General features: G+C 39.5%; 1 protein-coding gene across 1 annotated transcript in view; it reads left to right on the top strand.

The window, feature by feature from the left end:
* The window catches only part of apoba (apolipoprotein Ba), a 51559-nt gene that overhangs the window by 9980 nt on the left and 16263 nt on the right, over window positions 1–25316 (top strand). The window contains exons 9-25 of the mRNA XM_052024308.1: window positions 349–574; window positions 1993–2220; window positions 2821–2938; window positions 3034–3180; window positions 10040–10251; window positions 10547–10784; window positions 11881–12060; window positions 12149–12337; window positions 13309–13476; window positions 13858–14063; window positions 14156–14338; window positions 15853–15974; window positions 18643–18853; window positions 19577–19755; window positions 21055–21254; window positions 23067–23209; window positions 24634–25055. Of these exons, the coding sequence (XP_051880268.1) occupies window positions 349–574; window positions 1993–2220; window positions 2821–2938; window positions 3034–3180; window positions 10040–10251; window positions 10547–10784; window positions 11881–12060; window positions 12149–12337; window positions 13309–13476; window positions 13858–14063; window positions 14156–14338; window positions 15853–15974; window positions 18643–18853; window positions 19577–19755; window positions 21055–21254; window positions 23067–23209; window positions 24634–25055 (3372 nt within the window). The remainder of the gene's footprint in view (window positions 1–348; window positions 575–1992; window positions 2221–2820; window positions 2939–3033; window positions 3181–10039; window positions 10252–10546; window positions 10785–11880; window positions 12061–12148; window positions 12338–13308; window positions 13477–13857; window positions 14064–14155; window positions 14339–15852; window positions 15975–18642; window positions 18854–19576; window positions 19756–21054; window positions 21255–23066; window positions 23210–24633; window positions 25056–25316) is intronic.

Genomic DNA, 25316 nt, shown 5'->3' with positions numbered 1-25316 from the left:
CTACTGACACACGCATAATGTCCAGGCCTTCCCACCTCGGGTCTGACCCCTCTCACTCACCCCACTATGTGCAGCTTTTATGTCCGTGGTTGGATTCTCGACTGAACAATCATAATTCTGACAGGCATCTATTTGGCCAGCTGCCTCATTTGACTCATGTTGAGTATGCAGCAGTGCTTTAAGCAGCTGACATTGGGCTTCTGCTACCATAAATAATTGTCTTCCAATTAATACCCAACTGCCATCTCATAATGCTAATCGTGGACTGAATGACAAGGAAATAAAATGGTCATCAATTTGAGTTTATTACTGAGAGAAGACCGAGAGTTCTTTATAAATCTTTTATAGGTGAATCAACAATCAAGAAAGAATTGACTTTGGAACATGTTGATAACAGAGCACAGAGCGCCGATTCTGCACTGTCAGCACTACGGGACCTGGCCAGAATCTCAGAGGATGGTCAACAGCAACAAAGGGCTAACCTGTTTCAAACGTTTGTGTCTGAACTGAGGAGGGTAGATGGCAAAACTCTTGAAACAGCTCTGCCTCAGCTACTTCAAATGGAAAAACCCAGGTAATCAAGATCAATTGGTGCATGTTGTGGGAGTGACCCTCCCACAACTCTGAAATTTCTGTCCTCTGAGACAAGTAATTACTAACTTTCTATTCATAATTTAAAGTACACAAATAACAGTTATTGCTGCTAATAATGGATTATTAATATTTTAAATATTGATATGTGTGGCCCAGCAATGCTCTTTGACAAGAAGGAGCAAAGGCTTCTTAAAGCATTCAAAACTGTTAAGGCATGTATACAGTCAAAGAAAACATGAGCAGCCATCCTGAATAAAGATACAATATTGTGTCCAGTGCTGCTGACACCATCTGGTGAAGTTAAGCAAAGCTGAACAATGAGCCACTGGAACAATGTTCGATCAGCATTGCTTTGCCAAGCTAATAGCTCTGAAATATGATATCTTTGTTATTTACCTTACATAATTACCTGAATGCATTCTGTTATTCCATATATAGCTAACTGGCTTTAACATCTCAGTGTAACATTGTAGTTGTGGCGCCATGGATACACCAGAAAGTTATAATAAAGAGAGAAATGGCTTGAATCTCCCTGAACCAGTGACTTTTCCGTTATGCTCCAAGAGTCCAACAGCACAAACTGAACCTCGACAGATATCTCCGCAATTCTGTGGAGAAACCTGTCCACTGTTCTTGTGCTGAGATTGACCTGCATCAAGTCTAGCAAACTATTAATGCCAATAGAACAAAGAAAACAGCTGCTTGGAAAGGGGGCATAAATCATGTAATCTTGTTTTATTTAACTGAGTTAATTTAAAGGCTTCAAATAGTAACAATGCAATAGCCAGACATGACTGGTAATTTCTCTATTAATCAAGATTGTTGAGTTCAATTCTGTAACTGGCTTAAATTGATTTTATGCTCATAACGTACATAATAATCCCCTAGTTTTGAAATTTTTATGGAGAAATTATCCTTTTATTGGGAGAAATTTGTAGTTTCTGCTTCCACCACTCTTTAAATGGACCAAATGTTCTGAGTAACTTAATGCTTCGTATGTTCCTCCCCAATTCAAACTCACTTGACTGACAGGGTCTTTTTAATAATTATACTTTGAATGATGTCAAAGGATTTCTGGGGGCATGGCCTACTGGTTGTACTTGGATAGGCAAACACTGCACTGAACCTTGCTGAGCAGCTGAGAGTTGGTTTATCTGAGGAAAATTGTTTCTGCTTCCCACTCCAGCTTAGAGTGGTTTCACAGTGGGTGACTGATAACGTTAGGCAGAGGATCTGGGCTATTGCATTAGTAGTTGAGATCATGAGGACAAGTTTGTATTTGATTCTGAATTTAGCAATGTATGATCTTTGCTGGCAGAAAATGGCAAGCTTGTTGATGTTGGTAAATAAAAATCATCTAAGTTACTGGACTCAAACCATCCCTTTTCATTTTAAAAGGTCCCTCACTTTTCAAGCACTTCTCCAGTGTGGTACCTCAGAGTGTTTTGGAGCAATCTTAAAAATGCTGCAAAGCAAATCTGTTCCCGAATTGCTGGCAGATGCAGTTACCTACTCTGTAGGACTCATGGCTTCACCATCTGAAGACAGGATTCGGGCCATCCTTAATATAGCAAAGGTTCGGCAAACAAGGGGTACGTTTTATGCCCTGAGTCACACAGTGAGAAGGTAAGCACATGATGTCATAGTTAACAAAACATCTGTCTTCCAGATAAAGAACCATGTAATTTCACTGCTCATGTATTAGAGGTATACAAGATATTGAGAGGAATAAATAGAGTGGACAGCCAGCGCCTCTCTCCCAGGGCGCCAATGCTCAAAACAAGAGGACATGGCTTTAAGGTATTGGGTGGAAAGTTCAAGGGAGATGTTAGAGGGAGGTTTTTCACCCAGAGAGTGATTGGTGCATGGAATGCACTGCCTGGGGTGGTGGTGGAGGCTGATACATTGGACAAGTTCAAGAGATTGTTAGATAAGCATATGGAGGAATTTAAGTTAGAGGGATATGTGGGAGGAAGGGGTTAGGTAGTCTTAGGTGTGGCTTGAAGGGTGGCACAACATTGGTGGGCTGAAGGGCCTGTATTATGCTGTATTGTTCTATCATTCTATGGTTCAAAATATATTTATCATGGATACTAAACTGGTAAATGCATAATTACCTCATACCTTATCTGTAACTTAGTAAGTGCTATAAGAACAATACTCAAGCTTTGACATCATGATATGTGTTTATAAATGGAACTAATTTTATGCTAACAATTCTGTTAGGTTTTATGATGAAAAGAAGCATGTTGTGCCAGAAGTAAAGGAAGTTGCGGATTACTTATTGTCCATAATAAGAAGTGAGTGCTCTGGTGATGAAAACAAAGTCTACCTTACTCTAAAGGTAACAGATATAGAATGTGACAAACATAGAACATCTCAACATTTTTAAATGGATTGAATACTACTCTACTTGTGACCTTTGTTTTCATTCTTTAGGCACTGGGAAACATGGGACAAGCAGTGGAGAATGCAGATCCTGAAATTAAGGCGTCACTGTTAAAATGTGTTAAAAGCAGCGTGGCTTCCTCCTCCATTCAGCAAGCTGCTGTTCAAGCTTTCAGACAAATGACCTTAACTGATGAGGTATGCACTGTTTTCTATTGAGAAGCCAGTAGTACTGGAGAAAACCAATGAGCTAGTTGTGATTATGTCACATCAACACTCAGCAGAAAATTTGGAGAAAAATTGAAAAGCCATGGGGAAAAAGTACATCCACAGTTTGGGGAGTTTGAAAATGTTTAAAGATGCTCATCCCTGATTGCTCTTGATGAGCTACCCTTGTGAATGTTAAGAGTCCATGTGGTGAAGTTCCTGAACTTTGTTCCATTGACAGGCAACATCAAGTCCATGTCCACCTGGTCAAGCCCTATAAGAATTTTGTACATTTTAATGAGATCATCTCTCATTCCTCTAAACTCCACATGACTTTAGCTGATGAGGTACTGATTCTTCTGAATAGTGTGAAGATGTCTATATATTGTTTACATTGAGAAGCCAATAATGTTGGCAGTCAGTGCAGGGTACCACTGTGGCCGTTCCCCTCAATAACAAGGATATCGTTTTAGATACTGTTGGGAGGGGAGGGTGGGGGGAGATGACCTATCAAGGGAAAGCCACAGTGGTCAGGTCTCGGGCACAGAGTCTGGCTCTTTGGCTCAGAAGGGAAGGGGGCAGAAGAAGCAAGCGGTAGTGATAGGGGATTCATTAGTTAGGGGAAAAGGCAGGAGGTTCTGTGGACAAGAATGAGACTCTTGGATGGTATGTTGCCTCCCATTTGCCAGGTCAGAGATGTCTTGGATCAAGTCCAAAGCATTTTTAAGGGGAAGGGTGAGCAGCCAGAGGTCATGGTATACGTAAAAGTGATGAGGTCCTGCAAAGTGAACTCAGGGAGTTAAGTGCCAAGTTAAAAGACAGGACCTCCAGGGTGGTGGTCTCAGGATTGCTACCCGTGCCACATGCTGGTGAGGCAAGAAATAGGAAGATAGTGCAGTTTAACACGTGGCTAAGCAGATGGTGCAGGAGGGAGGGCTTCATATTTTTAGATCATTGGGCTCTCTTCCAGGGCAGGTGGGATCTGTACAAATGAGATGGTTTGCACCTCAACTGGAGGGGGACCAATATATTAATCATCAGGGAAAATGTCACGGCAGTGGTCAGAGAGGACATACTGAAGGGCTCGACTACTGAGGCAATTTGGGTGGAACTGAGGAATAAAAGATGGATGATCAGGTTAATGGCACTATGTTATAGACTTCCCAATAGTCAGTGGGATTTAGAGGAGCAAATTTGTAGGGAGATAGCAGACAGTTGCAGGAAATATAAAGTTGTGATAGTAGGTGATTTTAACTTTCCACATATTGACTGGGACTCCCATACTGTAAAAGGACTGGATGGGATTGAGTTTGTCATATGTGTTCAGGAAAGTTTCCTTAATCAATATGTAGAGGTCCCAACTAGAAAGAGAACGATACTGGATCTCCTCTGAGGGAACAAGACAGGGCAGGTGACAGAAGTGAATGCAGGGGAATACTTTGGATCCAGTGATCATAATTCCATTAGTTTCAAGATAATTATGGAGAAGGATGGGACTGGTCATAGAGTTAAGATTCTAAACTGGAGGAAGGCCAATTTTGATGGCATCAGAAGGGATCTGGCAGGTGTTGATTGGGATAGGTTGTCTTCTGGCAAAGAAATGCTTGGTAAGTGGGAGGCTTTCTAGAGTGAAATATTAAGAATACAGAATCTGTATGATCCTGTTAGGTTAACAGGTTTGGGGAACCTTTGTTATCAAGAGATATAGAGGCACTGGTAAAGAAAAAGGAGGTGCTTATCAAGTATAGGCAGTTAGGATCAACTGAGGTGCAAGAGAACACTTAAGAGAGAAATCAGGAGGGCTAAAAGAGGACATGAGGTTGCTCTGGCAGACAAGGTGAAAGAGAACCCCAAGGGTTTCTATGGCTATATAAAGAGCAAAAGGATAGCAAGGGAAAAAATTGGTCCTCTTGAAGATCAGCGTAGTCATCTATGCGTGGAGCCGAAAGAGAAGGGGGAGATTTTAAATGGATTTTTTGCATCTGCGTTTACTCGGGAGATAGACACAGAGTCTATAAAACTGAGGGAAAAGGGTAGTGAGGTCATGGACCATATCCAGATTACAGAAGAGGAGGTGCTTGCTGTCTTAAGGTGAATAAGGGTGGATAAGTCCCCAGGGCCTGACAAGGTGTCCCCTCGGACCTTGTGAGAGGCTAGTGCAGAAATTGCAGGGGCCCTGGCAGAGATGTTTAGAATGTCCTTAGCCACAGGTGAGGTGCCGGAGGACTGGAGGATAGCTAATGTTGTTTCATTGTTCACAAAAGGCTCTAAAAATAAGCCAGGAAATTATAGGCCAGTGAGTCTGATGTCAGTCGTTGGTAAATTATTGGAAGGTATTCTGAGGGACAGGATATATAAGTATTTGGATAGACAGGGCCTGATTAGGGATAGTCAACATGGCTTTGTGCGTGGCAGGTCATGTCTAACAAGTCTAAGAGTTTTTTGAAGAGGTTACCAGGAAGGTTGATGAAGGGAAGGTGGTAGACATTATCTACATTTAGCAAGGCCTTTGACAAAGTCCCGCCTGGGAGGCTACTCCAGAAGGTTGAGTTGCTTGGCATTCAGGATGAAGTAGTCAATTGGATTCAACATTGGCTTTGCGGGAGAAGCCAGAGAGTGGTAGTAGATGGTTATCTCTCCGATTGGAGGCCTGTGACTAGTAGTGTGCCACAGGGATCAGTGCTGGGTCTGTTGTTGTTTATCATCTATATTAATGATTTAGATGATAATGTGGTAAACTGGATCAGCAACTTTGTGGATGACACCAAAATTGGGGGTGTAGTGGACAGCAAGGAAGGCTATCAAAGCTTGCAAAGTGATCTGGACCAGCTGGGAAAATGGGCTGAAAAATGGCAGATGGAATTTAATGCAGACAAATGTGAAGTGTTGCACTTTGGGAGAACAAACCAGAGTAAGGCTTACACAGTGAATGGTAGGGCTCTGAGGTGTGCGGTAGAACAAAGGGACCTGGGAATACAGATCCATAATTCCTTGAAAGTGGCATCGCAGGTAGATAGGGTTGTAAAGAGAGCTTTTGGCATAGTGGCCTTCATAAATCAGGGCATTGAGTACAGTAGTTGGGATGTTACATTGTATAAGACGTTGGTGAGGCCAAATTTTGAGTATTGTGTGCAGTTCTGGTCACCTACCTGCAGGAAAGATATCAATAAGCTTGAAAGAGTGCAGAGAAAATCTACACGGATGTTGCCGGGACTTGAGGACCTGAGTTACAGGGATAGGTTGAATAGGTTGGGACTTTATTTCCTCAAGCGCAGGAGAATGAGGGGAGATCTTATAAAAGTATACAAATTTATGAGGGGTATAGATAGGGTGAATGCATGCAGGCTTTTTCCCCTCAGGTTGGGTGAGACTGGAACTAGAGGTCATAGGTTTAACGTGAAAGGTGAAATATTTAAGGGGGAATCTGAGGGGGAACTACTTCACTCAGAGGGCAGCGTGAGTGTGGAACGAGCTGCCAGCGGAAGCGGTGGATGTGGGTTCAATTGTAACATTTAAGAGAAGTTTGGATAGGTACATATAGGTACATGAATGAGAGAGGTATGGAGGGCTATGGTCCGGGTGCAGGTAGGTGTGGGACAAGGCAGAAGACCAGGCCGGCATGGAATAGATGGGCCGAAGGACCTGTTTCTTTGCCGTAGTGCTCTATGACTCCAAAACCAACAAACTACTCTGTTTAAGATCTCCTCATACAAGGCACCAGAATTAATCTGGAAAACCTTTGCTGTGCTCCCTCTATTGCAGGTACATACTTAGGTAGGTTTGGTTTACTATTATTATCACATGTACTGAGATACCATGAAAAATTTTTGTTTTGCATGCCATCCAGGCAAATCATGCCATAGAAATATATCATGTCTCGGAGATCAGATCTGTGCAAAATATTTCATGTGTGAGTTCACCAGACCCTTATGTTATTAGATCAAGATATCTCAGTTTCTGTGAGTCAAATCCTCTTGCTGTAAAGGTCCACATAGAGTTTGTATTTCTCATTGCTTGCTGTCCCTATACATTGAATCTCAGTGATTCATGTACAAGAACATCCAGATTCTCCTAAGCACAAACACCTTTCAGTCTCTCACCATTTAAAAAATATGCTGCCTTTTTTTTGGTTACAAAGGGGATGACCTCACATTTTGCGACAACATATTCCATCTGCTATATCCTTCCCATTAACTTAACCTCTCTATATCTCTCTGGGCTCTCTGCATCATTCTCACAACCCACATTGCCACTCAGTTTTGCATCATCAGCAAACCTGAATATATTACACTTGATCTGCTTATCTAAATCGTTGATATAGATTGTGAACAACTGGGATCCCATCACCAGTCACTGCAGCTTCACACTTGTCACAGCCTCCAACCCCAAAAATGACCCATTAATTCTTACTCTGCTTTCTGTCCATTATCTAATCCTCAATCCACCTAAGTATATTGCTCCAATTACCATGCACTCTATTTTTTTTTAATAATCTCTTGACTGGCACCTTATCAAAGACCTTCTGAAAGTCCATATATACCACATCGCACTTATCTATTCTGATGGTCATATTCTAAAGATACTCCCAACAGATTTCATGAACATGATTTCCCTTTCATAAATCCATTTTGACTCTGTCCAATCCTTTTATTATTTTCCAGGAGCCCTGTTACCACTTCCTTGATCTGTGAGACCCTCTCTCACTGCTCCCCTTCTGTTATTCCTACTGCTCTCCTGACCTTCAACCATGTTCTCACCCAGACTCACTACCACAACCATGTGTCCTTCCTTGGCACAGTTCAGATAAAGGTTATTGACTCAAAACATTGACTGTCCTTTTCCTTCTCTAGATGCTGCCTGACCCATTGAGTTCCTCCTGCAGATTCCAGTATCTGCAGTCTCTTATGTCACCACTTCCTTAATAATATATTCAAGCACTTTCCCTGGTACAGGTATCAAGTTGACTGATCTGTAGATCCTTGTGTTTTCTCTCTCTCCTTTCTTAAATAGTGGGGTTACATTTGTTACCTTCTAATCTATGGGCTTCATTCCAGAATCTATGGAATTTTGAAAGTTGATGACCAGCACATCCTGTCTATCCATAGTAACCTCCTTTAAGACCCTGCGATGCAGTTCTTCGGGTAATGGAAGTCTATCGCTTTGTAGTCCCATTAATTGCTCCAGTACTGGTTTACTACTAGTGCTAATTTCTTCAAACTCATTATTTATTCCAGACCTGTGATCTTCCACTATTTCCAGGAGGTTTTTTGTGTCTTTTTCTCTGATGTTTCCTCACTAGGATTTCTCTTGTTTCAATCTATAAGGCCAAATTAACTTTAGCTATATTTTCCTTTTTGCATATCTATAAAAGCTCTTGCAGTCTGTTTTCATGTTTCTCATTGGACTACCCTGGCATTTTACTTTCTCTTAGCAATGCCTTGATTTTGTTTTGGCGAATTCTGAAATGTTCCCAATCCTCAAGCTTGCTGTGTTTTATTGGCAATATTATAATCGTTTTCCTTTGTTCTAATACTAACTTTAACTTCTCTTGATAGCCACAAAGGGCCAGCACATCCACTTGATGGAGTTTCTGCCTTAAAGGGTTTACTTGTAAACATTGTTATTAATTCTTATAAATGTTTTTCATTACTTGTTCACTGCTCATTCCTTTGAATATAGTTTCCCAGTCTACCAAGGCCAACTCGTGATTCATGCCTTCACTGTTAGATTTATTCAAATTTAAGACCATGGTTTCAGCTAGATAGAGGGATATGTGGGAGGAAGGGGTCAGATAGTCTTTGGTGTGGTTTGGAGGTCGGCACAACATGGTGGGCCAAAGGGCCTGTATTGTGCTCTATTGTTCTATGGTTTGGTTTGGACTAAATTGCTTTCAATCAGTATATAAAATTTATCATATTATGATCACTGTTGTCTAGGAAAGTCCCTTAACGCAGATCATCCTATTACACAATATTACATCTAACAAGCCTGTTCCCCTTTGGTTCTCCACACAGTGATCTTGCAAACCTTCTTTTACACATTCCTTGAATTCATCCTGCTCATTTATATGGAGATTAACAACCCCCATGATTATTGTATTAACTTTTTGATATCCACCTGTACTTTCCAGCATCCCATTACTATTTGGGGATCTAAATACAGCTACCACCAATGTTTTTGCCACTAGCCATTTCTTAGATTGATTCCACATCAATTTTCTGACTGAAGATCCTTTATCCCATTCTTTAACATCAGAGCTACTATGCCTCCTTTGCCATTTTATCTATCTCTTTTGAGTATTTACTTTTCAACCTTCGTAATTTTCCAACCACGTCCTAATAAATCACTGTTTTATCATACTCACTTATTTCTATTTGTGTTCTTCACCTTCAGTTTTGATTTTCACCATTTTCCCTGCTCCAACTTTTATTGGAGGTACACTGTAATGTTTACATGTCCTCTACCTTCCTGATAGATGCTTTTTATCATTACACATTTTGCTCCACTGCATTATCCAGTCTCCCCTCAACTGTTGAAGTTCCTCTCAGTAGAGCCACTCCACTAAGTCCTGAAAAAGGGTCCTAATCTGAAACATTGATCGTCTGCCTTACTCCACAGACGCTGCCTGGCCTGCTGACTTCCTCCAGCATCTTATTGTTTTTTCATCTAGATTCCAGCATCCGCAGTCCTTTGTTTCTCCACTCCACTAAGTTTCACCACTTAGTTTACGACCTTATGTATAGCTCCAGTTATATGATTCACAAGGATACTGGTCCCAGTTCGATTCCAGAGATGTACTAGAAAAAATGCTGAATGATTCTTATTTATTTGTTAATAATTTTACTTTCAGATTCGCAATGAACTTCTGGAGGTATATACAGATAACACTTCACCTATCTTGAAGAGACTGGGGGCCTACCTTCTTGTCATGAAGAAACCAACATCTAGACAACTAAGAAAAATCATAAAAAATCTCGCAAAGACTGAAAATGAACAAGTGAAAAGCTTTGTTTCTACACATCTGAGGAACATTCTGACATCCAAGGATCCCACAGTCCAAGAGTAAGTGAATTTCAAATTTTCACCTTCAATTTTCATGTTCAATAATAAAGATACAGGTGTGACCATGGCCCTGATAACCCAAACTGTTAACAGTGTTGTTTCCTTTCTCATTCTTTTCTAACAAGGCTTTGTTTTCTAAAAGGTGATATTGAGTATTATTTTATTCCTTGACCTTACTACTAACAGGGACCTGGAATTTATGCATGTCTATTACATGGTGCTAATTGAAGATACTCCCTAATGTAACATAGGTACTCGTGCGTAACTCAACTAACTTCTATATTTTTTTGCACAGGCTGAGAAACAAATTGGCCGATGCTCTAAAAGAAACAGTACTTCCAGCACCCAAGAATTTTAGAAAATATTCTAGAAACTATCAAATATATGAGAAAATTTCTCTTCCAAGAACACGCAATACTCTGGAAGGTGGATTGCAAAGCAATATAATTTTTGACCCAAACACTTATGTGCCGAGAGCTGTAATGTTAGAGACCACTTTGAATGTTTTTGGTCAATCTGTGGACCTGTTTGAGGTAGGCATATATGTGTTTTATCCAAATGTGATTGTAGTTGATATATACTATAGCCCCAAGCAAATGTCAATATGCATCATCTAATCTTTATAGAGTTTTGAATTATGTAAGTTAATATAGCTTACTCCAATGGCTCAGTTTGCTGCTCGCTGTGGAACTCAACCATACAACAACTTCCATTTTTAAAGTAGGGAATAACATCTCAACAAGTTCCAAGCCCAAAGTGAACATGAAAGCACTGCAGTTGATTTTGTTTCCAGTGAACTTGTGGGGCAAAAATAGCCAAGCTTCTTGTAACTGATGGTTGATTAGAGCCTGCCCCTTTGATAAGACCTGTGTTTGCATGTCAGTTGAAAATGGGGCTGAATTCATCTGTGATGACCTCTTAGAAGGATAATCTTTTGACTGTTGTATTTAAAGGACTGCCAGAGCTAGAATAAGAAAGTTCTCTTAATATTAACTCCTCCCAGTCACCACCGTCAACATCTGCATCCGGTGGCAGGAAAGAGGGCCAAGGAAAGAATGGGGAACTTCTGACAGTACTGTTGGGCTCTTGCACTACAACTGGGAACCTGATACAAATTTGACATGTGCCATCCAAGTTTTCAGGGACTTGGCAGACCCTACTGGCTCCAGTAGGTTGGTGCTGCTTGGAGACTTGGAAAATGCAGCAGTGATCCCTTGACAAGATCTTCAGCCTCTTCTGCTCTTCATAGTTTTACATGGCTGCTGCAATCATAAACTTCCCCAACTTCGTAGAACCTCCCTTGATATTACAGTGAGAATACTTAGGGGGCAGGGAAGAGCAACCAACTCTACACCCTGCCTCATCTTCTTCAACTGCAAATACCTCCCACATCCTTGCAATTAACAGGCTCTGTGTCTCTGCAGAGAATGGCAATTGCAAATAGGAGGGGCAGTGAACTGAAAAACAGAAAATGGTCGTAATATAAATTGTTCATATTTCAACAGTACAACAACATCCAATTATGTAATGTTATTAAGATAGGAAAAATATGAAAACCTAGTTATAAATAATTATTTAATAATTATAATGTGATACATAAGAATTAAACAATATTATCATTTTATCCAGATTGGCTTGGAAGGCAATGGATTTGAACCATCGCTCGAGGCAATATTTGGACCAAAAGGATTTTTTCCAAATAGTGCAATGAAGGCACTATACTGGGTGGATGGTGAAGTTCCAAAGAAAGTATCACAAGTGCTATTCAAGTGGTTTGGAATCAACAGAGATGAAGAATATCCAAAGGAAGTATGTATTTGAAAAATAATCTAATTTGTACAAGAATATATCTGTTTGAGTTGGCTGTCTCATACTTTATGTTTTTGCTCTTTGTGAGGATCTGATGAAGGAACTTGCCCAGAATTTTCAGAATATGTTGAAGAAAGTTGAACAACAAACGCCAGAAGTAGAAGCTTTCTTGAGAGTCTTTGGAAATGAACTAGGATACGTTAAAGGTAGCGATTTCAAGTTGCTTAAAGAAATGATGTCAAAAGGTTTCCAACTACTCCAAAGACTTCCAGCACAGGTATTGAACATCAAATAACAATTGAAAAATGTAATCATTTAAACAAAGATATTCAAATATCAAGGTTAATTGGCTTTCTCTAGAGAAAGACTGTAACATTAGTTACATTTGGCCAACATGAATATCCTTGTGGCCAGTTGACATTATCTGATGATTTTCGATGTTTACCTCCTTAAATGCGATGAAGCATATACATAACATATGATACTATTGGATAGGGAGTCCCAGGATTTAGACCCAATGACAATGAAGGATTGGCAATATGCTTTCAAGTCAGGACAGAAGGGAACTTGTGGGGAGTGCCTGCTGTTCTTGTCCTTGGTGGCAGAAGTTGGGGATTTGGGAAGTAATGTCAGAGTAGCCTGGGCGAGTAACAGTAGTGCATTTTGTAGTTGGTGCACAGTGTGGCAATGGTGGAGAGAATGAATTTTAAGGGTGGTGGTTGGGGCACTAACCAAGTGGGCTGCTTCCCCTGGATGGTGGCGAGCTTCATGAAAATTCTTGAGCTGCACATCCAGACATGTAGGAAGTATTCATTATCATCCTAATCTGTGCCTTGTAGACAGTGGAAAGGCTTTGGCATTTATGGAAGTGAGTCATTTGCTACCAGATGCCCAGCCTTCTCTTACAGTTACAATACTTCTGAGCCTAGTCCAGTTCAGTACCTGGTCATTGATAACCCCAATGATGTTGATCGTGGTGAACTCAGTAATGGTAATTCCACTGAATAATCAGAGATAGATGGTGGTATTCTCTCATTGGAAATGTTCATTGCCTGACATTTTCAGGTATGAATGTTACTCGCACTTACGTATAATCTAGTTATTACATTTTCTGTGAGAGCAAATGAAAGAAAAATACTTGCTCGGAAGTGACGATATTCACGGAGATATTAAAGTAATGCATTATCTTTATACTTGAGGACTATTTGATGCATTGATTTTAATGCCTATTATTATTTGCATTTGTAGCTCAAGTCAGCTTTCCTATACGGTTTACGTGGTGACCTGTTTGCTCACTACATCTTCATGGACAGCCAGTTTAACTTTCCCACTGGGGCTGGTCTCCCTCTCAAGCTGTCTATTTCTGGTACAACCACACCTGGTGTCAAAGCAGGGATGACATTTGAAGGAAAGAAGGTAATATTTAACTCACTTTCTCAAAATTGGCATTTGACTTTTTTTTGTAATGTTTTAACATAAGTGTGGATGAAGTTTCAGCAATAGTTTGGTTGAGGTAGGGGTTTAGTTGAATAATTATAATGAGATAGAAAAAGGCAATCAGTAATGGAATGGGCATGGGGATCTGGAGCTCATTTTAGCATCAGTCTCTTCACACTACATGGAACAAGTGATCATAAATATAAAATAAAAAACAGTTGAATTAAGCTGAAATTGATTATTGAACAATCTTCATCTTGCTTTCTGATGTGCATATACATTGGGTGAAGGTTCACATTAGAATGATTCATCACTGATTTGTGAACTTATTAAGAAAAACAAATATTTCTTCTATTGCAGATCAATGGTTTGTTTAAACCCGAAGTTGCAACAGAGTTCGTGATCCATCTGGGTATCAACGTACCTAAATTTGCCAGAAATGGAATACAGATGAATTACAATATGTATTTTGAATCTGGCATTGAAGCTCAGGTCATGATGAATTCTAATCAGATAAAATTCAATATTCCAGCACCCAAAGAATCAGTCAAACTCTTAAGTATTAGGTTGGTGCAAGATTAATTTTTCAGAGTTTTAAAATGTTTGTAAACCCATTCATGACCATGTATTTTAATGTGATCTTTCTGGTCCTTTGCAGCAACAGACTGTCTCTAATATACAGTACAAAAACTGAGGAGATCCCATCCATCATGGAGAACAGAGAAGCATGGAAATCATGCAGGCCTTGGTTGACAGGACTTAACGTCTGTGGAAGTGTCACATACTCAAAAGCAAGTTCAATGGATGATGCACCAAGTTATCCACTAACTGGAGAAACAAGGTCAGTATCATGTCTATGATTCAAATATTCTAACATCAACCAGAAAATCAACTATTAACAAAATGTAATGACTGAAGAGCAAATAGAACATAGGACCTGTTAATAAATTTAACACCAGTCACTGAGACAGTAGGGAAACAGAAGCTGTTTTTCACATTGCCTGATCTTCAATTATTGCTCTAAGACAAGATAACTTCAATGCATCTAGTAATCCAGCAAATGGTGACAATGCCACACAGTGGAACAACAGATAGTGCTACTTCCTCACAGCTTCGGCAACCCAGCTTTCATCCTGAACTCTGGGGCTGTCTATGTGAAATTTGTATGTTTCCCCCATAACCATTTGTGCTTCCCTCTTGTGCTCCCATTTGCTCCCGCCTCTGAGACATGCAAGTTGTAAATTGTCCCTAGTAATACGAGGAATAGTAGGAGAATCAGGGGGAGTTAATGATCATCTGTGAAGAAACATATATCCTCACTTGGAATGGGTTTTGAGTAAAGCAGTCTACAGGGCATAAAATTAGTTATTTGCTTTGAAGGATGTGGGTGACTCTTCCAAAAGTGCCCTACACTAAACAATCTTTATTTGGTAGAATTTCATGGAAACTCCAGGAAATTCATCCCTTTTTACATAAAAATTAGTACACAGACACTAAAATAACTTAAAAAATAGTCTTGAATACGGAAGTTCCTTTCTGATTGGGATAGAAATGAGAGCAAGCAATATTTCAATTGTGTGACATTTGGTTACATCCCAATCAGAGTATGACATTCAGTTTTTCAAAATTCTCAGAAAAGATATATTAGCTTCAGAGGTGTACAATGAATATTTGCCTAAATCATACTGTGGCTTAAAGGATTTAAGATGGGAAGAAAGATTATGTAAAATTGGTTTGCATTCTCTTGTGCCTAGAAGATTAAAGGATAATCTAACCAAGGTGTTTAAAATCATTAAAAACAGGGTTGCTACACTATTTTCATTGGTGGGAGAATCTTGATTAATGGGCCAAAATCTTAACATTTAGGAATGAAAGTAGAATATATTCTCGCACTTATAACCATTCAAGCAATAAACTTAGTGTGCAAAAATATGATACATAACTGTAAATAGTGGAAAACATACTTTTAGATAAGAATTAAAATTTGTTCTAATCACAAGGCACAGGACAGGACCAGTTCAATCTAGTCCATTAACCCTCTGTCTCTCTCCTTAGATGATACCTTACCTGCTGAGTATTATTACAATGTTTTCCATTATTATTTCCAATTTCTACCACCCATTGTATTTTGTTTTTGTATTACTTCTGTATATATCAGTGACATTCACTATAATAATATTGCTTCAATTCTGGATCAACTCTAAAAGATTAGAATAAAGTTTAATTGTAATCTGGAAGTACTTTTTCTGCCAATTAAAGTATTTTTTTATAAATATCAAATGTCTGAACATTATTGGAAAAGCCTGGTCCAGTGATTTCAATTTATTCATGTCATATTCATTTCTCATGTCCTAGATTTGTGATTGAAATCGAACCTACAGGCACGGTTACAGACTACTCTGCATCACTAACATCTCAGTCCCAGAAAATTGAAGAGGGTTTGGAGCACTCTCTAAGGTTTGCAGCCGAGGCAGCAGGTGTGTTGACCTACATGGTTTTGTACAATGTATTGAACTACAGCATTCCACTAATATGCTAGTCCATTAGTCTCAAAAGTCCAACACAGCTAGGGTGCAGTGAAGGAGCAGGACAAAGGCTGAAATCTGAAGAAGCAGAACTTTGGCCTTGGCAATGTTTCCCAAACATTGACCCATGACGTTGGAGAGCAGGGTCGAGCAATGAATTCTCATATCGAAAAGTTCCCTTCCACTGAAAAGGAAACAGAGGTGGCATGGTGGCACAACAGTTAGTGCTGCTGCCTGATGGCTCCAGTGACATGGAGTCAATCCTGACTTTGGGTGCTGTTGGTGTGCATTTTGCGCATTTTCCGCATGATCAATAGGGTTTCCCCCAGGTGCTCTGGTTTCCTTTCACAACTCAGAGACATACAGTACTAGTAGATTAATTGGCTACTGTAAGTTACTTCTGACTGTAGAAATGAGGCAAAGGAGTCAAAGGGGTGTTCATGGGCATGTGAGAGAGAATATATTGAAGGGCCACATCGAAATAAGGAGGCGGAATGGGATTGATGGGGTTACCTTTTTAGGAGCCAGCATAAACCTGATGGGATAAATGGCCTCTTTCTGTGTCATAGTAAGTAAGTAAAAATCACAACACCATAATTTTGCCTACAGCTCTTTCCTCCATCATCTCTCCCAAAACATCAGACATATGAAGTGGACCATTTAGGTGAAAGAAGCCACAGAAAATTAAAGTGAGAACATCAGCAACAACTCTCTTCATTAGTCAGTGCTAATCCTCCACTTCATTGGCCCTGCCAGCTGCATTAAAACAAGTCTTCCATAATTTTGTGTCTGATGTCAGAAGTTAAAATCAGCATTAGCATAATTGCCAGGCAGTATCCAATGGGGAGGTTCTACAAACTTTCATAGTGATGGCCAGCCCATCGCTCTATGTGAATTTACTGCAGCATTCTTGGCCAACTGTACTTTGAAGATGCCCTTCCTTGCATCGAGGAAAGCTGAAAGATAACTAGTGTGATTTAGTCATGAGAGCTGAAGTAGCCTCTTAGTTGTTATGGATCTTTTAAAGATCAAGAAAGCTTTTGGTCACCTTAATGTTGTGGGGATGAAAGACACGATGATGCTCGAGGAACTCAGCAGGCCAGGCAGCATTCGTGGAGAAAAGCAGGCGGTCAACGTTTCAGGTCAGGACCCTTCTGGACCGAAGATAGGAAAAGGGTGAGCCCAATACATAGGAGGGAAAAGCAGAGCAGTGATAGGTAGACAAAAGAGGGGAGGCAGGGTGAGCATAGGGTGGTGATAGGCAGCTGCAGGGGAGAGAGGGGAGGGCAGATCCACTGGGGGATGGGTTAAAGGTAAGGAAGGAAAAAAAGGGGGCTAGAAGAAAGAGAGAGAGGCTAGGAAAGGGAAGAAAGGAAGAGGCATGGTTGGTGGGGGGGGAGGGGGAAGAGGTATGGAGATTACTTGAAGTGAGAGAATTCTCCTGACAGTGCAGGTGCATTGGAATTGGAATTCTCCTTGGCATTGGAATTCTCCTGCCCCTACACCACTTCCATCACCTCCATCCAGGGACCCAAATAGTCCTTTCAGGTGAGACAGTGATTCACCTGCACCTCCCTTAATATCATCTGCTACATTCAGTGCTTTAAGTGTGGCCTCTTCTACATTGGTGAGACCAAACACAGAACTAGGTGACCATTTTGCAGAACACCTGTGGTCCGTCCGTAACCACGACCTGCATCTCCCCATTGCCAGTCACTTCAACTCCCCCTCCCACACTATCACAGATATGTCAGTCCTCGGCCTCCTCTACTGTCATGAGAATTCAAAGCACATACTGGAGGAACACCACCTCATTTTCCATCTTGGAACCTTGCAGCCTAACTGTGTGAACATTAAGTTCTCCCACTTTAAGTAATCCCCACCCCCAACCATGCCTCTTCTTTTCTTCCCTTTCCTAGCCTGTCTCATTTTCTACCCCCCTTTTTTCCTCCTTACCTTTGACCCATCCCCTGGTGGATCTGCTCTCCCCTCCTCCCCCACACCTGCCTATCATTATCTCTTACCTGCAGCTACCTATCACCACCATGTGCTCACTCCGCCTCCCCTCTTTGGTCCACCTATCACTGCTCTGTTTTTCCCTCCTACATATTGGGCTTCCCCTTTACCTATCTGCTGTCCTGAAAAACAGTCCTGACCTGAAACATTGACCGCCTGCTTTTCTCCACAGATGCTGCCTGGCCTATTGAGTTCCTCCAGCATCATAGTGTTTTTCATCTAGATTCCAGCATCTGCAGTCCTTTATTTCTCTCTTAATGTTGTGGGGGACTGGTAAATATTAAAATAATTCCACTAAATGTAAAACATTTTACTCATGTCATCCTATCAGTCATAAAATTATTTGCATTAAAGTAATATCAGCAAGTACTGCAAGAGAATGGTTGCAAGTCTGCCTTGGTTTCCTGTACATTAAAAAGCAACAGCAGTAAAAAGGGAGATGCCTGCACCTGAACTCCAGATAAAGTGGCACTGCATATTGTAATCTCCTTTGATGAGTGATTTCAATGTATGTTGAATTGTTTAGAACTTGTTCAACCTTGTTGTGGTTAAGTGTGAGAGCTAACTTGCACTGTGATAATTATAAATTGTTGTCATTTAACAGGCAGTGAAAGTACTGAGGTGACAGCTGAAATTAAGTACAACACCAACAAGCACAGTCTTACAGCAGATGTTCGGATTCCCAAATTTGATACACAATTTGGCATGAAGCTAGGAGCTGAAGACAAATCTGCACGGGACAAGACCGCATATATTGTTAGGTTTGATCTCACAAACAAAAATATACCTGAAGTGACCTTCAAGTGCCGAGCAAGGTGTGTATAAATAGTGCATTGGACCTATATTTGTATATTACAAGGAAGGATTGCTGATGGTAAAACAGGGAAAGAATCCTCACCAGAAACACCTAACGTTAAACAAGAAAAGCAACTTTTCAAAAAACATGAGGTGATATTTTACCTATCCAATGAACTATTGTGGAATTTGGTTGGAATCTTGCCTTTTTAAAAACTAGAGGAAAAAAATCAGCAAATACTTGAAATACATTTCAGGCTTCTCAGCATCTGGGAAGTAGAAGGATTAATGCTTTAGACATAATGCTTTGCTTCTGATATTTCAGTGCAGTCCAGATGACCAAAAGCATTCTCTTGCAGTTGTAGGATGTTAAGTGAAATGATTTTGAACAATCCCAGCCAAGTTCTCAATGGATCCTGAAACACAACACAAACCTTATCACTAATTAACACATAATGAATAATTTCACTTTAAAGAAGCCACAAATAAAGTGTGCTCTGACAAATCCACAATGTACAGTTAAGAGGTGCCTTAATGTTAGGTTTCCAGCTCTTTTTTGGGCCTTGGGGTATTTGGAAAATTCCTGAATTCTTATTGAAACACATGCCAATTCTACAACACTGCCAGATCATACTTCAATGTGCACAGAATGCATAAATTTATGTACATAAAATGTCATTAATAATGTAAATACACTGGTAATGATAGTATCAATTCTGATCAGCACTGTTCTTCTTTTAAAGCTATAATAATGAGCAGAGAGATCTCTTGCTGCAAGGTCTTTTCTCCATTCCTCAGCTGGATGTTAGGACAAATGTTGAAACTCAGATTCAGCGTTTGCCTGATGGATTGTTTACTGGACTCCTCTTGGAAGCCTCTGTCTCTCAGGTTAAGGCTTCGTACCAAACCAATTTCAGATACGGTATGTTACTGATAATGTCTATTTTAAATTTTGATTTTCTTTTCTTTATTTTCTTATAATGCAATTGAGGAATTGAAAATAGGAAGTTGCAACTTAGGCCTGTCATTTTCATTATATTTTCCCTTGAAATGATAGCAGTTATACCACTTCATGGAGATTCTTTCACCATTAATGAATGGGCTAAGGGCACATTGTCCATTTTATCACTTTCATTGGAGCAGCAGCATGCAAATTCTTCATCAATATGATTTTCAGGATTGCATAGAAAACTAGTTCAGAAGGTCCAGAAGTAAATTAATCAATATAAAATATTAAATTGAACTAATGCCAAATGAGACGTTCTGTAACAGCATGGAACCAATTGGAGACTAGACACTTTGCACAGGAAGAGAAGTAAAACTATTCAAAGTATAAAACACTTTTTCTACTTCTAATAGTTTTGTCCTGTGGATTCTAATCTACCCATTTTATAGAAATGAAAGAGGAAAAAAAATCAAAGAATGTATTTTGTAACTCTGTGTCATTTAGTTTGTAATTGAAAAAGAAATGGTCAACAGCTGAAAAGCAAAATAGGAAGTGGGTGGTCACATTATTGCCCACTGAAGCTTAAAACTTGCCTCATTCAACTTTCAAGTGGGCCAATATGAAGCTGGCCTCAAAAAATGAGAGACTAATTAAATATATGTAACCTGGAGCTTCTGTAAATTTATGGGCACAAATTCAAACTTTATGGTTAAATGGACAAGCTTTGTACTGCACCCACTGTCCACTTAATCCGGGCTTTCAATAGTCTAAGTGGCAGTCCTTAATCAGATCGAATAGAAGTCAATGAAAACACAATCAAGGTTTGGTGGGTGTGGAAAGATTAAGACTGCCCTTCCTGGAGCGATCAAGAGTTCAAGCCCTCACATGACTCTTCTCATTCTTACCTGGCTGTATCAGTGTGGGTATCACTGATTTTCCATCCTGGAACACTCAAACTAAAGCAAATATTTTGTTTGGTGTTTGCAGCTTGACTGACACATGCCAAAGAGTCTCAGGTTTCAAAATGTTTTGGGTCATGTGCCACCACGGATGGCAGGGGGATAAGCTGCCACTTGACGATGTTGTGACCATTTTGGATGCTGAATTAAAATCACTCCTAATGGTTGTATTACAGAGTACTACTGATCTGGAATACAGTAATATTGCACTGAAAATGAGACAAAAATAATTTACAGTTGAACTAGCTTAAAATCCTTAAAAGATTTTTCTTGTGTCAAAATCTGTGCAATTTTTTGCAATCTGTTTCACTTTCAGACTCTAAGAAGGTCCAAGTAGCATGGAACTCAGAAGCAACGTCTGACCTTAAAACACTTAATGAGAAAATTACGAACATAGGAGCAGTTGACACATCTGCATACCGAAAGACCCTAAATAAGCTCCTTGACACCATATTTCGTAAAAACTTTCTCCAAACTGATATGACGACAAGACACATTGTTTTCAAATCATTTGAGGTAAGACATTGGGGGAAAATATTCATCCTTGGATCAGTAGCACAAACTATTCAAGATAATAGCTTTCTGATTTTCATTGCCCTCAGTGGAACCAAATTTCAGAAGTTGAATTCATTGCATTGATTCCACTCTATCACATAGTTAGTACTCATGATCCAAAGAAAGATACAAAATTTTGATTTTATTGGAAAGAATTATTAGTTATGGGCCATTAGAAAAAAATTACATAAATCTGAAATAAAAACAAATAATGGTGAAAAATGCAGTAGATTATTTTAAAAAACTGCCAAAAAAATGATGAGGCTACAAAGGTTGCAACATAACCTGTCCCTTTTCTTTACAGACATCAAATAAAAGTACATATTTGCAGCATTTCTATTTTCATACATTGAAACACACTAAGTTACAATCATTCCATAATTGCACGTCATACAACAACAAATGGACATCCAGCAAATAAAGATTTCCAAAGGAATATTTTGCACCAAGCTGAGTATTAGTTGTACTCTTGCCCCTATATTCACATCTTTTGCTAATGCTTTTCTCAGTTCCTATCATACTGTTTCCCAGTTTATCTTGACTATAAGTCCAGTCTCCTCTGCTACCTACTCAATTCCCAGCAAAGTGCCGATCACCTGACTTCTCTTCCTGGCCTTCTTGTCAACTTATCTTGTTCATGGCTTCGTCTTCTAAAGTATTTAGCCTTTACTATCATTACACACACTCCTCAGAAAAACTTCCTTGGCCCCTTATAAATTGCTGCCTCACATCAACTTCCCTGTCCAAAGTCATGGAATGCATTGTCATCTCCTCGATGCATGACCATGCATTAATACAGTACCCACATTAAACATTTGGTCCTTGCTGTTCCACTGAAATGGTACTTATCATGTCATAAGTAACCTACTATATAATTATGACAAGTGACAAGCTACTCTTCCTGATCTTCCTTGGATGGTCTACAGGCTTTGGCATTGCTGATTATGCCATCCTCCTATAACATCTCTTGCCCTTTCTCTGTTTGTGCAGGTCTATACTTGATGGTTCTGTTCCTATCTATCCAGTCACGGTCACAGAATCAGCAGCAGTAGTTTGTCTTCCTTCATCTGTACCATTATCTCAAATTCTCCCAAGGTCTATCCTCCATCCCATTCCGCACCACCCCATCCCCTTTTGTTTCTAATCTACCTACAGCCTCTCAACAACATCATACAAATGTTGTCATTTTTAACATGCACCCTGATAACATTCAGTTTTATCATACCTCATCACCTTACATTGATTCACATCTGTTGCACCACTTGTCTGACATCACAAGAATTTCTTCCAAATACTGTATATGGCTCTGCCATATACCCCATTGCATTGTCACCAATTCATGACTGTTTGCAGTCTTGCCATCCTTTGAGCTTGAGCTATGCTTCCAACCCTAGAGCTCCTTGACACCAAGGCTACCTACATAAAATCTATAAATATGGACATTTTGTTCTACTTCAATTTATCTACAGTTCACATTCTTATCCATGAATTGTTACTTCTAGTCCAATTTTTAATCTAGCCATTATGTAAACTTATTTTGATACTTGTTCCTTAGAAGCATGAGTGAGGATTTTACCTTAATAAAATTGCAATATAAATGCAAATCATTGTTGTTGGATCGTCATTTATATAAGATGAGTATATATTCATCAGTAAGAAGTGAAAGTTTGAGCAAAGTCTTATGGATTCATCTGCAGAATATTTGTCTTTTTCACCTGAAGGGGATTATTAAGCAAGGCAGGGTAACAAACACACGTGTTTCATTTTTGGCAGGCAATCAACATATGGTTACAACAGATTGATGAGAAAGTTCCATTTATTCTCACCTTTCAAAACCATTTGCAAACTCTGAAGAACTTGGATTTGGAGCAAATGACACAATATTTCATTCTTCCAGAAAAATTGTTTCTAAAGAAGTAAGTTGTTCTGTTTACTTTATCAAGGAACAAAGAGTTGATTTTTAAAACTAGCTGCAGAAAGTTTGATCTTTGCCCTCCTCCTGTTCTGATTACCAAGCAACATTCTCAAGGATCCCAGGCTGCAGGCTCCCATCACTGGGTTATCCACCTGGCAACTGGCCAACTTGCCAATTTGATTAGTTGCCAGTTGGGAAATGAAAAGATATAGCTATAATGATTCCCTACCATTAAATTCATTTTGCCTTCAATTTTCCAGCATTCTCCCACTTCCCTGTAAGTATTGGGGTGAATCTTGCGGGCTGGATTCCAGGATTCCTATTTAAAATTTCAGTAGATCTTCAACTTCCATGCATGAACTATCTAATGCAGAAGTCTGAGTCCTACTAAGTGACAAATGACACTGCATCTGTCACTACAATCCATTGCTGAACACCACATGGAGAACAGCAGTGGGGTTCATTACAGTGGGGATTTACCTCTTTGATCCTGTACCAGGTTAGATCCATAATAGCACAAGAGCTCTCCATTGAGTTAAATGGAGATTCTAGATCTGATAATTAAGAGACATAGGGAATGATAAGTAACTTGTGGAATTATTTTACTTCCGTTTAATGTTTTTAATCATTTCCAAGTGTACGGTGTCTCTAATTATTTTTTATTTATTCAATTTTAGCAGCTTAAAAACTTCTCTGAAAGTCAGGGACATATAATAACTGTTAAAATCCTTGACAGCTTTGACAGAAGACAAAGCTCTAACTTCTATCAGAGGCTTCAAAGTTGGACCTCTGCACAATGATACCTGCTGCTTGGTCCCTGTAGAGATCTCATTGCTTGACCCAAGGCTGCAAGTAGTTTTGCCCATCATGACCATGTGAATATGGGTGGTAGGAAACCACATGAAGCAACTGGGCAGTAGGCTGGGTCCTGCAAATTTGCCCATTGGGTCCAGTGAATCTACAATCAGTAATGATTATATAAGAGGCTCAGAAACTTTGCTAGGATCTGAATCATAAGCAAATGTTGATATTTAGGAATGAATTGTCTTGCATTTTTAAGTTACTCCATAGTCTCATCTCACCTTATCTCATCTGACTTCTGTCTGCCTTTGCTTCATTATATTCTTCCTCCACTTCACCTTGTAGCTGCTTGTTTAGTGACATTGGCTCTTCATTAGAAAGTCTCTAGTTTTCCATGCCTAGCTATAATTCATTTTGCTATTAGTATTTTGCTAAAAAATGCATCTTTCAATTCCTTAGCGCTAACCTTTTTTGTCCAGTATTGACCACATCTTTTTCCTCCTTACCGTGAAGCATGCAGGATGGCTACAATTTGTTACAAGTTTTTATCATTTTTTAAATAAAAACCATAGCTAATAGTTTTGTTATCCTTCTTTTTCCTCCCCTACATCTTTCCCACCATAGTCAAGGCTCCATTGCAGGTACATTTGGGAACGAGAAAGTTGACATTCAACTTCCAAATCCTTTTGCTGGGACCGTGTTTAAAGAAGTCACACTTTTTCCAAGAACAGTGAGATTACCTCCAATGGCAAAGGAAATGCTTGGAATTAATTCATCATCAAATGATTATACCATACCATCGGTATTTATTCCACTTGTTGGAGAAGTAACCTCGATTCCTTCTTTTACCATTCCCGAAACATACAAGCTCCAGATTCCCTCAATTGACAAGCTCGAATTCTCCTCCCAGCTGAACAGTAATTATTATAACTGGACCTCCAGCTTCACATCTGAACACAATACAAAGCAAGACAGAAAGCTATTTTCAGTTGATGTAGATATCAAAGCAGACTCGCTTCTGGATTATTTGTCATATCAACTGAAAGGTGAGTGTTTTAATAATAACTTTTGAAGTAATTGAATCTTTTTCTTTATGATATCCATATTTTGAAAAGCTAGTTTTAAGTTTATTGAGAGCTTTAATTTATTATGATATGCCACATTTTATTTGACCACATTTGATGTCATTAATTTCCTACTTAGTCACATATTCTCTTTGATGGGAAGGCAATGGTTCTGAGCCTTTCTCAAATGATGATTATATTTTAAATAATAAAGTGAAATACATGAATTGCAGTGGCTCAAGA

This window comes from Pristis pectinata, chromosome 10 (genome assembly GCF_009764475.1).
Source record: "Pristis pectinata isolate sPriPec2 chromosome 10, sPriPec2.1.pri, whole genome shotgun sequence".
In the NCBI taxonomy this organism is placed as follows: Eukaryota; Metazoa; Chordata; class Chondrichthyes; order Rhinopristiformes; family Pristidae; genus Pristis; species Pristis pectinata.
The sequence above is the reverse complement of the archived record's forward strand: the minus strand, read 5'-3'. Positions and strand labels throughout refer to the sequence as shown.